Source organism: Meles meles, chromosome 5, assembly GCF_922984935.1.
Source record: "Meles meles chromosome 5, mMelMel3.1 paternal haplotype, whole genome shotgun sequence".
Classification (NCBI taxonomy): domain Eukaryota; kingdom Metazoa; phylum Chordata; class Mammalia; order Carnivora; family Mustelidae; genus Meles; species Meles meles.
The window spans coordinates 85577731-85593999 of NC_060070.1; the positions used below are offsets into that span (position 1 = coordinate 85577731).

General features: G+C 50.5%; 1 protein-coding gene across 2 annotated transcripts in view; it reads right to left on the reverse strand.

Annotated features, from left to right (window-relative positions):
* CPNE5 (copine 5) overlaps window positions 1-16269 on the reverse strand; it is an 88825-nt gene that overhangs the window by 49650 nt on the left and 22906 nt on the right. For both annotated transcript variants that reach the window (XM_046006700.1, XM_046006701.1), the window contains exons 4-6: window positions 2462-2565; window positions 997-1036; window positions 685-761 (exon numbers count right to left, since the gene is read on the reverse strand). In XM_046006700.1, the coding sequence (XP_045862656.1) occupies window positions 685-761; window positions 997-1036; window positions 2462-2565 (221 nt within the window). The remainder of the gene's footprint in view (window positions 1-684; window positions 762-996; window positions 1037-2461; window positions 2566-16269) is intronic.

Consider the following 16269-nt stretch of genomic DNA (forward strand, 5'->3'; position numbering starts at 1 on the left):
GGCCGGGACACCTGTCCTAGTCTACAGGCTCCTTTTGTCTGGGTTCTGCCCCTAGGGCTTCCTGAGAAATAGGGACAAGAGAGGGCAGCCCACTACCCAGCCAGCCTTGGTTGGTCCCTACAGCCAGCCGCCTGCAGCTTCCACCAGAGGAAGCTTTGGGATTCCTCATCCCAGAGCCTGCCTAGAGGAATAACTTTCCCCAAAAAGCACTTACAGCCCTATAATGCAGATTTTCAGGGCAGGGTGAGATGAGGAGGACCTCACGCTACCCACCTCTGGCCTACAGCAAGAGGTGAACAATCTGAGGGATATACTATGTGAGGAGAACCCCTGAACTCAAATCCCAGCTCTCCTATTTCCTAGCCGTGTGGCCCTGAGCAAGTCACTTTCCCCTCTCTGGGCATCGATTCCTTCCCTTTATGTTGGCAAAGGTGGGAGGTAGGAGTGGACTAGATAGTGTCTCAGGTCGTTCCAGGAATATGGGGCTCTAATAACTGAACCTGGGTCCCTCCAAGTTCACTGGGTTAACGGCCCTGCAAGGTCTCCAGGGTCTCCTTATTCCTAATCACCCTACATGAGTGGCGGCTTGCTGCACCCCTACCCTGAGCTAAGTAAGGGTGGGTGGGAGGTTGGCTCATCCCCAGGGAAGCAACCCAGACAGGCCCCACTCCCCGCTACACTTACGTGAGGGGCTTCTCCAGGCGGCTCCCAGGGGACCCCACGATCTCTCCGAGGGTGCAGAAGGCCTGGCCCAGGAAATCCTGCATGCCCAGAGTACAAAACAAAACAAAACAAAACAAAAAAACAGTGTTACCCACTCTACCCACAGCCACCCCACCTGCCCCATCACCCCGTGCCTAGAAGTGGGTGGGCTCTGAAATGACCAGAAGCAGCATCAGACACATGGGTCTGTGACCCAGGGAAGCCCGAAGCTGACCCAGACTCTGGCACTGAAGAGAGTTTCTAAATCTCTGGGCAGTCCCTGGCAGAACTCACATGTTTGGATAAATCCGGGCTCTTCGAGTCAACGTCGTAACTGCAGGGAACACACAGACATGGTAAAGACAGCTGGAGCATCCTGTCCAGAACTGCTGGGGTCCCTGATCTGAGTCAAGACCCCCACATCCCCAAATACAGGCTCTGAGAAGGTAGGATATTTCTGGGAGTAACGACTGGGAAGCCCACATGGGAGCCTTGTGGGGTACTGGCCATATTCTGTCTCTTGATCTGGCTGATGGTTACATGAGAGTAAACAGATATGAAATGCATCATGGGATGGACTCTAAAGATTTGTGTACTTCACTACGTATGTGTTATACCTCGCTGAAGACTGAAAAACTAAAATAAACTTGCTTGGCAACCCTGGCTGGTTCTCAGGGGGCTGAGCCACCTTGCTCTTCAAAGCCTCTTCTCCCAGCTCACCAGCTAAGGCGAGGTGCCCTTGGAGCTCAACACCTTGCCTTTGAACCTCCTGATGGTTTCACCTTGCCCAGGCCTGCCCGGCTTGACCTGGGGCCTCCTCACTCAAGAGCGAGGGAGGTATGAACACTTTCCCCTCTTCCATCTGCACCTGGGCCCCCCCTTGACCTGCAGCCGCTCCTGCAGCCCCTTTTCCAGCATCCCCCTCTCCCGCCCAACCCCACTGGCTGTCCAGGCCCCGAAGCCTCCCACTGAGGGGCAGTCCTTTTTACCCTATCCCTGCTCTAGCACTTTCTCTCTCCAAAATGTCCCCATCTTCTCTATGTGTCTTCTCTATGATGGGCTACAAGTCCTCCCTCAGTCCCTCCAAAGTCATGTCCTTCCACTGCATTTTTTTTTCCTCTGCTCCTGCAAGCCCCAACCCCCTTTTGTCCCACTCTGTCCACAGTCCTCTGGGATACAGTCCTTTCTAACCATCCCCATGCCTAGGAAAAACAAAAAATAAGGCTCCCCGCAACTGCTCACCAGACTGAAATCCCATCATCGTCTTTAACCTTAGCAGAAGGGTGGTCTGCACCTTTGTGGAACACACGCATATGCCCAAGGCCCCATCAAGTCAGGTTACCTCTGCAGGAGGGGAGACCAGAGGGCACCCCTCTCCCAGAATAAGCTCTGACAGAGGGAGAGGTCAATGGGGAAGTCCCCATTACCTGGGGAGAAAAAGGCTCCCGGGAAGCCCCCAAGATCTAAACCCTAGAGTCAAGTGGCTTACTCAGGGTCTTCCCACACTTAAGAGAGACAAATGGTGGGGAGCCTCTGTTCTCTCTTCCCACCTCTTTTCCATCTCCTGATGAGGGTGGGTCTGAACTTGAGCTAATTGTCGTTTTTGTCCCAGGCCAAACCTGAGATCCCTCTAATGTCACGGCACCCACCCCCTTCCTTAGTAAGAGAAACTACTACCAACCACAGGTCCTAGAGCCCCCTCCTATCTATGGTCCCCCCATCCCCCACAGACCCATACTCAGCACCAGCTGCCACTTACAGATCAAAACGGAGGTTCTGCTTCTCCTCAAAGAAGTAATCCACAATGAATTTGCGCACAAAGTCAGGGTTGAGTGTGTTGTCGATGACTTCGGTGCGTCCGAACTGCAAGAGAAGATAGGGTGTGGACCTCAGGACCAGTCTGTGGGGCAGGCGAGAGCACGGGGCTCCAAGCTCCTCAGTCCTGGCCCCAGTAGAAATGGAAGCCTTGCCTTCTGGCCCGCGTCCCCTAACCCCAGTCAGGGCAAGAGCTCCTCCATCTAACAATGGAAACCATCCCCGCTATGGCTCCAACGCCAACCTCGGCTTTCTTCTCCCAACCTTCATCTAGGTTCCAACCAAGTTGCAAGGTTTTGATACCCGAATACCTGAGCAGGCCCTTCACTTCAGCTTTCCCTTTTCTGCCAGTGGCACATCCTCCATTTCTTCAAAATCCTGTTAACACTGCCTCCTCCAGAAAGCCTTCCTGATTCTTCCACCAGAGAGGTTTACTTCCCTCTGAACCACTGCTGAACTTGGGCTCACTCCTATGACCACCATCCTTCCCTGATTCCACAGTTAGGTGACTAATTATTTGATGTCACCATTGTAAATGAAAGGGAGGAAGAAGGGATTGTAGAAGCTTTTAAGATCCCCACCTCCTGCCCAATGTGCACTCCTCTCCCCTTGAAGGTGGGCTAGACTTCACAACTCACTACCAGTGAATAGAATAGAGCACAAACCACTGCCCAAAATATGTTATAAACTACCATGACATCTGTCTTGGGGACCCTCTCTCACTCTCTTTTGCTTGCTCACTTCGAGAAAGCCAGCTGCACTATGGAGAGGCCTGTGTGGCAAGGAACTGAGGGCAGCCTTGGGCCAACACCCAGTGAGATGCCAGGCTTCTTCTCACCCAGTGAGAAGTCAGCCAACCCGCCTGTAAGAATCTGAATCTTCTCAACAACTACTGAGGGAACTTGGAAGCGGACCCTGCCCCAGCAGAAGCTCGAGACAACTGAGGCCCCAGCCAATACCTTGACCGCAGCCTTATAGAAGACCCTGAGGTAGAGGACCCCGCAAAGCCACACCCAGATTCATGACCCTGTTGTTTAGGTTGCTCAGCTCTGGGCTAATTTGTTACACAGCAACAGATACCTAATACATGGACTTAACTTTCTCCGCATCCCCTACAGCAGACACTCTAGAATTTTACACACAGTAGGCGCTCAATATTTGAATCTCCTTAAACTCCCCAAATGACTTAAGGCAAGTCACTCCCAGGTCTGGGTATCAGAATCACTTGGAGGGTTTGACAAAAGACCGATTGTAGGCCTCACTGCCAAATAGCCTGATTTAACAGATTAAGGGTGAGGCCTGAGAATCAGCATCTCTCAAAAATGGGCTGCTGCTGCGGGGACCTCCCTTTGACAACCCCCAGGTTCAACTCTGGTCCACAGGCCTCTGAGCTCCTCGAGGTCTCCCTGCACTACAGAGGAGGGCAGTGGGGATGTGTTTCCTGGCCATCAGGCATATCAAAACAGCTCTCTCTTACATCTGGTTTTCTTTTTCTTACATCTATTCAATACACTGGACATTTCTGGTGATATTTTGTTTAAAAAAACGGACACAGGGCTAAAAAGCAAGTGTAAAAGCAGTGTGCTCCGTGTTCCATGAAGTGAAGGCATGATACCAACCCTACAAAGTGAATAAGACAGACAGGTGCATGATAAATATTTTAAATAAGTTGTGAATATTTCTGAATACATAAACATGTTTTTTTCAACTTGGGCAGTAATTGCCAAAATAAAAAATTAATCCCGAGTACTAGTCCCCCTTAATGGGGCTCTGCAGCTCAGAAAAATGCCAGTACACACGTCCCTCTCCTGTGCGGCGGGCAAGATCTTCTTCTCTGGGACTTAGCCCAGCACTCACTTGTACCCTGATTTAAGTTAGAAAGCTGCAAAGAGAACCTCCCACCCAAGGACGTGGGGGGTCATCTGAGCACTCCAACTGGCATCATCTTGCCTTTACTCCCTGTCAATTCCACCAACCGAGCCTCTCTCCTTTCCCCCATACCTACTTCCTCCCCTGTGACCTCAGCCAGGGCTCCCCATTTTCTGAACTCAACCCCTGCTGCAGCCCCCTAGTGGGTCCCCTAAGTGGGAACACTGCTAATGCTTGAAGACCCAGCCCTCGGGAGCTCCTGCTCTCCAACTCCCAACCCCTCCCCTGTGCTCCCATAATGCACCGGGTGTCCCTATGGCTGCACTTCCTATGTCGCCTGACAACGATCTACTGAGGTTCTTCCCACCCCACTAGAGCTTCTCGAACAGCCGAGGATCCAAGTTCCCCTCATTTTTGCAGCCCAGGACCGGCCACCGTTTAACAGACTCCCATTCTCATAGTCACCAGTTATTATAAGTATGAGAAACCACGTGACACATTTTGCTCCATATTTACCTTATTTCGTCCTTTTATGGTAGGCTCCCCCATTTTACAGATAGGAAAACAAAAGCACAGAAAAGCTAAGTTATCTGTCTAGGGTTCCACAACTAATCCTTGTTAAGGCAAGTCACAACCTAGGCATTCTGGCCCATGCCTTCCATGCCCCAGGTGCTCCCTGTGAGGTCCCTCGCGACAGCAAAGGCTGGTCACTGCTCTCAGTGCCTGGTACGCACTGGGGACTCAGAAACCATTGAATGAAGTAAGGTTGAATGAGGAAAGGGATGAGCGGGGTTTGAGTCGCAAGCTTATCACAAGCTAATTGTGGGACTTGATTGAAGAAAGCTTCCATTTCCTCATCAGAAGATGGGAGAACACTACGTGTCCTGCTTACTTCTTAGAGGTATCATCCAACTCAATTACCGATTCAACAAACAGTTTTTCAGCACTTACTATAGGCCAGACAAAGAGCTGGGTGCTGAGCTGCAAATATAAAGAGAACGTGAATCCTTTACTTAAGGACTTCTCTGTCATAGGTGAGACAACTCATAAACAATAACCGTAACACAGTGTCACAACAGAGCCATAGACAAACCTCTACGACAGGGTCTTCCCCAGCTACACACCAGAAGCCCCCAGGGAAATGTGAAAGATGCTGACACAAAGACAGATTACTGGGTGTCCTATTTCACAGACTGGTCCAGGCATCTGACTTCATTGAGATCTGCACCCTTCATGATTGTTGAGCTATTCTTTAACTGAAAATTGCAGAAAGGACATCGTAATGCAAATGATTCTTATCCGTAGAAATGTAAACACATTTGGCTCAGTGGAATGCAATTATTTGATTATTGTCCTGTTGATACTGACCAATTTTGCATTTATTTTTAAATTAATTTCAGCATTCCTGATTGCCTTTATACAGCTGACCGGGCAACAATGCAGGGGTTAGGGGAGTGGACCTCCACACCCTGTCGAAAATCCAGGTATAACTTTCGACTCCCCCAAAACTTAATAGCCAGCCTACTGTTGACCAGAAGCCTTGTAGACAACAAGAAGTTGATTAAGAAATATTTTGTATGTTATATGTATTACATACTGTATTCTTACAATAAAGTAAGCCAGAAAAAAGAATATGTTATTAAGAAAGTCATAAAGAAGAGAAAATTCATTGAAATGAAAAAAAATTATTTAATGAAAAAAATCTGCATTATCAGTGGACCTGTGCCGGTCAAACTTGTGTTGTTCAAGGGTCAATAGAATGTGTGTTGAGTCATCTGAACCAGCTGTAACATCTTACTGGTTCCTTCATTTAATTAAGTTAAACAAATCTTTACCATGTGTTCATTTTACCTTTAGAGAAGATGTATCCTTTAACAGGAGCTTTTAAAAAATACCCACGCTCAAAGCCCCACCACAGACCAATGAAACTCAGTCTCCCTGGGTGGGGCCTGAACAACTGTTTTCTCAGTTTCCTAGGTGATTCTAACGCACAGTTGGAGTTGAGAACCACTGATGGAGGAAGAACACTAACATTTACTGAACCCCTTCTGAATGCTCACTACATCAAGTGGATCATTATCTCATTCGCTTCTCACAACACCACCCCACACCACCCCCACATCCCCCCCCCCACCGTGAGTAACTACCCATTTTCCAAGTGAGGAAACAGAATCAGAGAGGTTAAGTCACATGCCCAAGGTCACACAGCTAGGCAGAGCTGGGACCTAAATGCTGGTATGTATAATCCAAAGCCCATTATATTTTTACTTCATCTAATGTTCTCAAGCACAATGAAAATCAAATAACGATGAGATTTACCTCACAAATATTTATAAAAACCCCACTGTGGACAGGCAATGGGGTAGATATTGAGTCAAATAAGACTGGGTTCCTGGCATATCCCCTAAATTCAGTAACAATCTTACAATGTGTAATCCACCCTTATTCCAAGAGAATTCCTGCATTTGCCTCTTCTGCTCTCATTCTTAAAACCTCTAGTCTTCAGACAAAAGGAAAATTTCTCCTAATGGCTTTCTTGCAGAGTATTCTGGGTAAACACCCAGGTGTGAGAGAATCCTCCTTTAAGAAAGGGCTCTACCTCCTCTTCAGTGTACTGCTCCCCCAAAAATGTTAAACAATCCCTCTGGCTGAATTTTAGATACACCCCAGCCCTGAAGGAGAAAGCATTTGTGCCGCCTCTCTCCTCATCCGACTCTCAGCAGAGACTCCAAGGAAAACACCCATTAGGGAAGATGACAGCGCCGCTTTTTAAAATGGCACTTGAAGCTTCCATAGAGGGGAATTCCCTAGAGATTGATCTCTGCCAGAGAAGAAAATGGAGTTCCCCTGGAAACAGGACTTGGAGTGGGACTGCAAGGGCCCCCAAGATCTCCTAGAGAGGAGAGGGGGCCAGCGAGCCAGGCTGGGCAGTGATGAATTTCCAACAGGCAGAGGTAATTAACATATGCCGGGCACAAACAACTGTGTAATCTACAATCAAGGAGGGACTTACTAAAGATGTTTTATAGCCTTCATTACTTGTGCTAATCACAAAGGGAACAAAGACAAAAAACAAAAAACTTTGATTTTGAAAATCCAAGAAGCCACTAGGTCTCTGTCAGTTCCAGTTTTATACCCCTATTAATGACAGTAGGAAACAACCTAACTGAGGTCTTTTTAAAAAATCAATTTGGTTGTATTCATTCCACATAGAATTAGTTTCCAAGCCCGAAGGGACTTGGACAGATGAGGTGTTAGCACGGAGCAGTGGGAAGCATATAGTCTGAATGATGTGTGGCAAATCGGGCTTAGGGGCGAAGGGGAGAGGGGGTTAACCATTTGCTTCCATAATCGGAGCTGAACCAGCGCTGAACACTCTTCCAGCACCGTAGAAGTGCCTGTCCCTCCCTCTGGTCCATTCTGAACACCTCCGTCCACACTCCAGGCTCTGAGAATGGTACTGCTCAGGGTCTGGGGCACAGGCCACCCAACACCAGTGGGCACAGGGATTTTCTGATCAGCAACGTTGGAGAGAAACCCTGAAATCTTTGTTTTACCAAGCAATTCTGATACGGACACCCTTTAAGAACTGTTGCTTATAGGGGTAAGTGCAGATTAGTGAGGGCTTGGTGTGAAACCAGGGAAGGGACTGAGCAATCAGAAATAAAGGGGGACTTCCCTGACCTCAAGGCCTGGAACAGCCTCCCAGGAAGGGAGAAAGAAAGAGAAAGTACAGATGAGTGCAAAACCTGGAAATCAGGACATTCACCCTCTCCAAAGCTCATGTCTTGTCCCTGGCAACAAAACCCAGTGGGAAAAGCTCCTAACGCCTCACAAAAGATGCTCCCGAGGGCTCCTTAAACCTCTGTGACTAAGCCCCAAGAATATCAATTAAACAGCATTAATTACATATCATCAGTTCCAGGGAGACCCTCAAAGGGAAAGCAGACTTGAAACTTCTTTGAGGACTAAATTAGATGGCTCCCCAGGGCTCTGCTACACAGAGAAGTTGAGATCTATGGGGCTGGCTGGGCAGCGGTCCTGCCAAACCGCCCTCCGGACAAGGGCTGCTGCTGGGCTGGGATGGAAAACACGGTTCAGGCAGGTCTCCCTGCCTGAGACCCTAAGGTCTCCCCATTCCACATCCAACTAGAAGGTCAGGAGTGGGGGGATCCTCTATCAAGACATGGGCCTCTTGAGCTGCAGTGGGGCACAGGACTGGCAGTAAGGACTGGATGGGTCTGGAAGCTTATTCTCTGTGTCAGAGGGTCTCCCACGGCCACCCCCAGCCCACCCAGCTCCTTCTCTGTCCTGCTGTACACTCCAGGGGACCCGGTTTCCCCTTTGAACCCCATCATCCTGGTTCCCTTGCCCTGTGGGTTCCAGTTGGGTTTGGCCAACGGGAGGCACCCGGAGATGGGAGATGGGTGGAGAGAGAAGGTAGGGTATTTCTTCCCACTCTGGCCAGGCTTGGCCCCTGGGTTCTGGCAGGGGGTGCTGCTTCTCCCAGAACAATCGTCCGCCTCTTACTCACAGACAAGAGCACTATCTCCTCTCACTGCCCCTTCGAGCCTTGAGTGAGAGCAGCTCCCTGCTAGTGCTGGCCCTGGGTGGGGGGCGACCTCCTGCAGATTCCCTCCACCTCACCCATACTTTAGAAAGAAACCCATCAAATCTCCTCAGTTAAACCAACTGAGGAAACTTGCTCTCCTGCTGGGGCCCTGACTGATCTATTTTCTCTCTCACCAAACATGTTCCTAACACATAAAATTGCCAACTCAAGTGAACATAAACCAAGAACAGTCCCCACCCGCCTCCTTCTGCTGAAACACCGTGGAATGCTCTCGTCACTAATAAAGTGCGTAACCCCCACTTGCGCGGCCAAGACATCTGATGTCCCACGACCACCTTCTGGGACGCATGGTCTCAGCACAGCTGTCCCACCCTAAGGGTGCCAGTGGGAGCTCTCCAGGACCAGGGCTCCCCACCAGCATCCTTGGCTTTATAGAAAGTGGCCACCTACCTGATTAGGGTCAAGGTTTGAGGCTTTTAATCAGCTCTAAGTGGGTCTGTGGCTCCCCCAAATCGAATGAAATGTCTGTCTGTACGTGTCCGCATTCAGGGAAGGCATGCCTACAGAAACCTTTAAGAACCTATGATTCTAGCTTTGAAGGCACATCTTAGGGTTTCCCCCAGAAAGCAGTGAATAGTGAAGTACAGAGAGCAGAGTCTGGGACCTGGCTTCCTGGGTTCAGATCTGGTTTTGCAATACTCATCGGCCATGTGACAGGAGAAATCCCTTTCCCCCACTGTGTTTCAGTTTGCTCTTCTGTAAAATGCGAACGACAATTTATCCATACCTTACAGGGTTGTTGGAGGCTTACGTGATCTGATTTATGTAGTGTACTTAGAAGGCAGCCGGGGCCTAAAACAAAGTCTAAATTAGTGATTCTACACTCTGGTCCTTTCTGAACCCCAAACCCCAGCCCAGGCACCCAGGAGGTGTGTCTTTCCCAGGTCGCTGAACTCAGCCTTATCTCTAAGAGGCTCCCGGTGGGAACTGCTAACACTCTGCTCATCCTCCATGCCCGAAAGGCTCCAGCTCTGAGTGGTTTCTCTCCAGACATCTTCCACACACAGGCAAGGCTGAGAGGAAAATGCAGGGCTGTCCCTTTGCTCTTACCAAACAGCTACTCCATTAAGATCTAAGCTCTGCCCTGCCCACGGGCTTCCCACAAGCTTGGGTCCAGCAAAGCCCAAGGCCTTATTAGGGGAAAAAAAGGGCAGTAGAATGTGTAATGCTTGCTTAGAGACCCAAGCCTGGAGAAGAAAATTCACTCTCTTGCCACTGGCAGGAAAGGTGAAGCGGAAAGACCCCTTGAGTGAGGAGGCTGCTTAGTGAGGGTAGGGAGGGGAGGCGAGCCCTTGACCCTCTCAGTCCTTGCTCAGACACACCAACTACTGGGCTAGGAGGCACAAAGCAAAGCAGCCTAGAAAGAAGCTTTCTCTGTTGCTTCTAAATTTGTAAAGTCTGGACCCCTCCTTCCACACAAGCCCCCGGTTAACTCCCTGCAAATGCCCACAGCTGGAGAGCCCTGGGGCCCAGAGCCAGGGTGGAGTAGAGGGGTAGCTAGGCATGGGTTTAGGACCCCCACTGGCCAGGGTTCTGTTGCTAATTATTTACAGGAGGCTACCTAGAATAGCTAAGAGGGTGCATTTCCCCAACTGCTAAGAGAGAGCAAATCATTCCCTCTCCAGGGCGAGGACAGAAGGGAACGTGCATGGTGCGTGACCCAGAATGTCTGCTACTGACCTTCAATACTGAGAATAATCCTCACGTAGCCCTAAAGACAGCCAGGTGCTAAGTGTTTTCCACATTTTTTCTCATTCAATCTTCATAACAGCTTTATGAAGCAGGACTATTATCACCATTTTACAGATAAGTTAACTAAGATAAGGGTCAGAGAGCTGGAGTGACTTGCCCAAGGTCCTATAGCTGGTGGGTGGGAGAAACAGGATTCGAATCCAGGCTCTCTGGTCTGGTTCCAAATCAGTAAGGACTCGATGTAGTCACTAACCAGTAGGAGGTCAGTACTGTGAATGAGGCTTGGACTATGTCCTATTCAATCTTTGTTCTTGTTCTTTTCTTACCTGCAGCCAAACCTCTGAGCTTCTTCAATGCTAACTCTCTCTTCCACCTTGCTGACTCTTCCTGTTGGGGTGGGGGGGGCTCTACGTCACAGGGCACAGATGAGTGCCCCTGACCTATTCCTCTGCTCACCCCCCACCCACACTTCCAGTCCCTACACACCACACAGGCACTCCTGGCCCCTCCTATGATTTCCATAAGGGTTTACTGATTGACAAGTTGACCTAGAACCTGAAGATTCTGGAGCTGGAAGGAATCAAATCATCTCAAGCAATGAGAAAAGAGAGGCAGAAAAGCGGGGTGGGGGGGGCCGTGCTTTGACACGGGTCACACGGCTAATTAGGAAAAGGGCCGTGATGGGAGCCCAGGTCAGGTCAGTTCCCACCCGGAGCAGTCCCTGGTTCGCCCAGAAGCCTGTCACCCCCTCTGTCACGTTTCTCTCAGGTCTTCCTTCCATCAAATCCTCCTCCTACCTCTTCTTATCGTGACTCCTCATCTTTAAAACACCTTCCACACCGTGATCTCATTCAGCCACCCCCTCCCCCGTGACCCCATGAAGACGTTATTGTCATCCCCATTTGATAGAGGAGGGAACGGAGCTCCAGGAGGCCAGAAGGACCTCCTGGAGGCACCCAATGGTGGGGATGGAGGACCAGGGCTCCCAGGAGTGACGGAGTCGTGGCTTCCCATGGTGTTCACCGTGGTCCCCTGCCTCAGTAATGAGTGGGTTGCTCTGCAAGCCTGAATGATGTTCATGGCCCCAGATTTAAGCAGCTCTGGCCTTTTTACAAATTACAGCTGGCTGAAGCTCCAGAGACCTCCCCCCAGCTGCAAAGCCCCCAGTGGCTATGCCTCCTGGGACAGAAGGAGGCCAGCGCTGACAGACTGCTCTCCACCTCAAAGCTGCCCACCCTTCCCCAGCCGGAGCTCCCCTATAATTTTCATATATAATTGATGGCTCCTTAATTGGGGATTCTAAGAGCCCTGCTACAGAGCCCAGCCCTGGCCCCTCATGAATCATGTTCACTGGGATTAAAATTAGAGGCCAGAAAGCTATCTGACTCAAATAGAAACTGGAAAAGGCAGCGAGCTGGCTGCTGGAAACAGGGGTCCAACTGGGTGCCTGAGGCTGGAGAATGGCCTGAGGTCTGGGCACCAGGAAGGAGGACCCAGGTTTCAAGGAGGAGCACAGAGGACCTAGTTCCAGGCCAGGCCTGCATGGTCTGGGGTCTGGAAAGTTCTCTGAGGTTCCCTCATGGGGAGGCGGGGGCAGGAGTCTGTGGCTACCCTCTCCTTGGAGAGTGAGGAAAAGCAGGCCCAGAGAGAGAGGAAGGTTTGGCCTAAAGCCAAGCAGAGTGAACCATGACTTCTGAGGCCTGGTACCTTCTAGACCACTACCTGTTGCGTTAAGGCCCCTAGGTGAGGAAGGGCAGAGGTGAATAAGGAGAACGGAGGCTCCAAAGGCCTTCTCCCTGCTCAGGCCTGGACAGAGAATTTTCCCTCTCTGGCCCCAGACATCAGCAGCTGCAGCCAAGCTTATAATGAAAGACTTCCTGACAAAAGGCTTAGTTCCTAATTAGCCATTGTTCCAGATAATCTGTTAAAACGTCCCAGCTCCTGGGGGAATGACCCTTTTACCAATGAGCCTAGGTGCCAAGTAGCTGGCAAAACACTCCACCAGCCCGTGCCCCGATCTTGCCTGGGCGGCTGAGCCGGGGTCCAGTGGCACCTGTGCGGGGAGGGCCCTGAGCAAGCCCTGCTCTAGAGGCACTCGTCCTCCAGGGCACTCCAAAATGTCTGTCGCTCCTGCAGAATGGCATGACGATGTCTGAAGGGATACCACCAATGGTTATTTCCCCCAGGTGAAGCCCTGGTTTCTCGCTTAGGGCCTCCTTCTATGGAGTCACTGTTGTGCATTGTTTCCTGCCAGGCGCTTTACCAAAATTAGCTCCTTTACACCTCACAGCAGGCTTGTGAGCTGAGGCACTTGCCCAAGAGCCCCAGCCGGGGAGGTGGTGGCCCGGATTCAGACCCAGTCCCCTTAACTTTGGAACCCACGCTCTCAGCGGCTCCGCCACAGCTGTAAAGGGCAGGCACCTGGACATTCACACTGAAGAGAAAAGAGACTTATCAGCTGCCAAACAACCTACTCGAGAACCTCAGGGTTCACCAGAAAAGCAAACTCCTTCCTTCAGATGAAATCTTGGGCTCCTGTCGAATGTATTATACAGAACTCACAGAACAGCTCTGATCGGCTGGGGGGAGGGGCGGTAGGAACCACACACAAGTTCACAGTCAGCCCCTGACACACCACATCCAACTCCGGATCTAGAAAAGTCCACTCTGATAGCGGCATGGCCAGACAGGTGGACTCAGAAGACCATAGCACACCTCAGCTCCACACTCTCTAGCTGAGGTGCTGGGCCAAGCAGGGACCCCTCTGTGCCTCTGCTTACTCATCTCGGGTGTGGTGAGGGCTAAGGGGAGTCATGGGGTACTGCTGATGTAGAGACCATACCAGTGCAAGGAAACGTCATCCCTCCTACAAAGGGAGAAGCAGGACGGGGGTACAGCCTCTTCCCAGCTTTGACAGGATTGCATAATAATATTTCCAAGTGTCAAGCACAGCCAGGCACTGTGCTGAGTGATTCTGTCCTCAAGTTCCCACCACAGCCCAGGGAGCAGGCGTTGGGATCCCATTTATCGAAGGAAAAAGAAACTACAGCTCAGAGAGTTTAAGGGAAGTGACAGAGTCAAGATTTCAAGGGACACAGTGATAGCACCTGGCTGTGCCAGAGCAGATTCTAAAGCCCTAGCCCTAAGATTACGAGCAGGTGCCTGTGACCCGTCTGGTCCTCAAAGTCAGGCCTCGGTCCCAGGCTGCGTGCTCCTGCTGACTGCGAGGGAGGGCCCTGGAAATCCAGCTGCAGGACAAGAGCAAAGGCCATGAGAGGCTGTTGCATGGGTCCTGAGGCTCAAGTGGGACCTTTCCCTGAAGAGGCAGACCCCTCTCTCCAAAAATGGGAGAATCCAGAAAGCCAGCCCCACGCTTGCCTTGGCACCCACCTCCTAGAGAGGCTTGTCTCCTGCTTTGAGGTTTAACAGTAATAATGATCCATTATAAAACAGTAATTATGATCCATTTGTTCCTTTTGATAGAGAAATCTTTTGATAGAGATCGGTGTGGTGTGGCTGGGGCCGGGTCCTGGGTTGGTCATCAGGGATCCCAAACTGGGCTCAGAGTATGGTGGCAGAGGGTGAGTTCATTTCACATCTAAACTCTTGACCATTGAACAAACTGGATCCCCACTGCCCTTGCCCACTACTGTCTTATACCAGGAGCTTCACAAGACTGCAATTTGTCTTCCTATTTCTGTTCTTTTGCCTGCAATCTGCTCTGCACATGGTGGCCAGAGTTGTCTTTCCAAAACATAAAGGGGGCTGCATCTCTACCCTGCTCAAAACCCTCAGATAGTTTCCCACAACACTTAGAGCAGTGTTTGAATTCCTACATGGCCTATGAAACCCTAGAGGATCTGCCCACTGTCTTCATTGTTCACAGCACTCAAATTATACAGACTTTCTTTTTGTCCTTTGAGTGCACCGCGCTTACTCCCACCTCAGGGCCTTTGCACCTGCTGTACCTCCTGCCTGGAATACCCCCTCCCAGACAGAGGCAAGGTAACACTTAGGACTCAATTAGAGTCACCTGTCCCTCAGAAGGGACTCCCTCGACCCCCTAACAAAAGCAGTCCCCTCCACCCTGGTCACTCTCTGTCTCATTATGCTGTTTTTTATCTTTGTCACAGCACTTATCAAACAATACCTGAAATTGTCCAACTTCTTTGCTGATTAAATAAGCCTCTCCAGAGTAGGGACTCTGCCTGTCTTATTCTCTACTATATGTCTGAATCGGTGGGTGGCATATGGTAGGTGTACAATAAATGCTTGCTCACTGACTGCTGACTCTTCGGCAACTGTGATTAAATCGAAGGCCTTGTATTCCCAGGAGGGTTCCCAATGGGGCACGGCCTTCCCTTCATCAGCTCATCTCTCCCCTCCCTCCAACACAGCCTGGGCCATAGCCAGACTGAGCCACGGCCAGCTCCCAGACACACAGGACGAGTCCACCACCAGGCTTCGCTCACAGCAAGCCCCGTTCCCAGAATGCCCTTTCTTTTCCCCACTATCCTTCAAGTCCCAAATCTGGTGCCACCTCCCCTTGGAAGCCTTTCAGGCCCTCCCGGCCCTCTCCCAGCTGTGAAGAGCTGAGAATTCACATCTAAACTGCTTGGGTGGCTCCTGGCCTAGCTACCTCCTGGAACTCAGGGCCTCTGAGAGGATCTGCTACAACACTCTCATCAGAATGAAGAAAACAAGGCTTTTAGTTCCTTCCATGTCTGTGTCTGGTCTCCCCAGCTCCCCATAAGGTCTCTGAGGGCAGGGACCTTGCTGCTACAGCTTTGTACCCTGGAGGATATCACAGTTCCTTATTCAAGTTACTTTGCCTCTTTGCCTCCCTGTTGCTATCTATATATAGAAGGGGTTACCTAGGACGGAGGTGCTACGTTGTCCAGCACCCACAGCCCATCAATGGTACTATTAACAAGAGCTACCTCTTACCAACCGCCTACCTGTTTCCTCCACCTTATCCTATGTCCTCTCTAACCCTTACAAAATCCAGCCAGTAAGTATTGCTAGTTGCCCATTTTACAGGTGAGAAACCTGGGGTTCAAAAAGATAAGCGTCTAGTTCAAGGTCACACAGCTCTAAGACCAAGATCCTGACCCAAACCCAGGAACTGCCCACGACACCACCCCTCCTCTGTGATTCAATAGGGAGAGAACCCTGGTTTCCTAGCCTTGTCACCTGGGCCAAGTTCCGTCACCTCGCTGAGGTCTGGAGATAAAAGCCGATCTAAGGATTGGGAACAAGTGGGAGATGTGATGTTAGGCACACACCAGGCATATTCTAAAGGAATTCTGCTGTAACATGGCAGATTTTTCAACCATCTTGTCTGATTCTTTGAGTACCTTAAACCATCAGAGTTATTGGGTCACCATCTTGGCTGCTGGGATAGGGTTGCCTTGGGGGGGCTCAGAGAGGGCAGAAGGGGGCTCAGAGTCGGAGAAAGACATTTCCTCTAGAGGAACAGCATGAGGATGGAAGCCGGCCAGACTTTGAATGTCCGGGTGCAAGAGGAGGGACAGAGCTAGGGAAGAAGGCAGGGGATG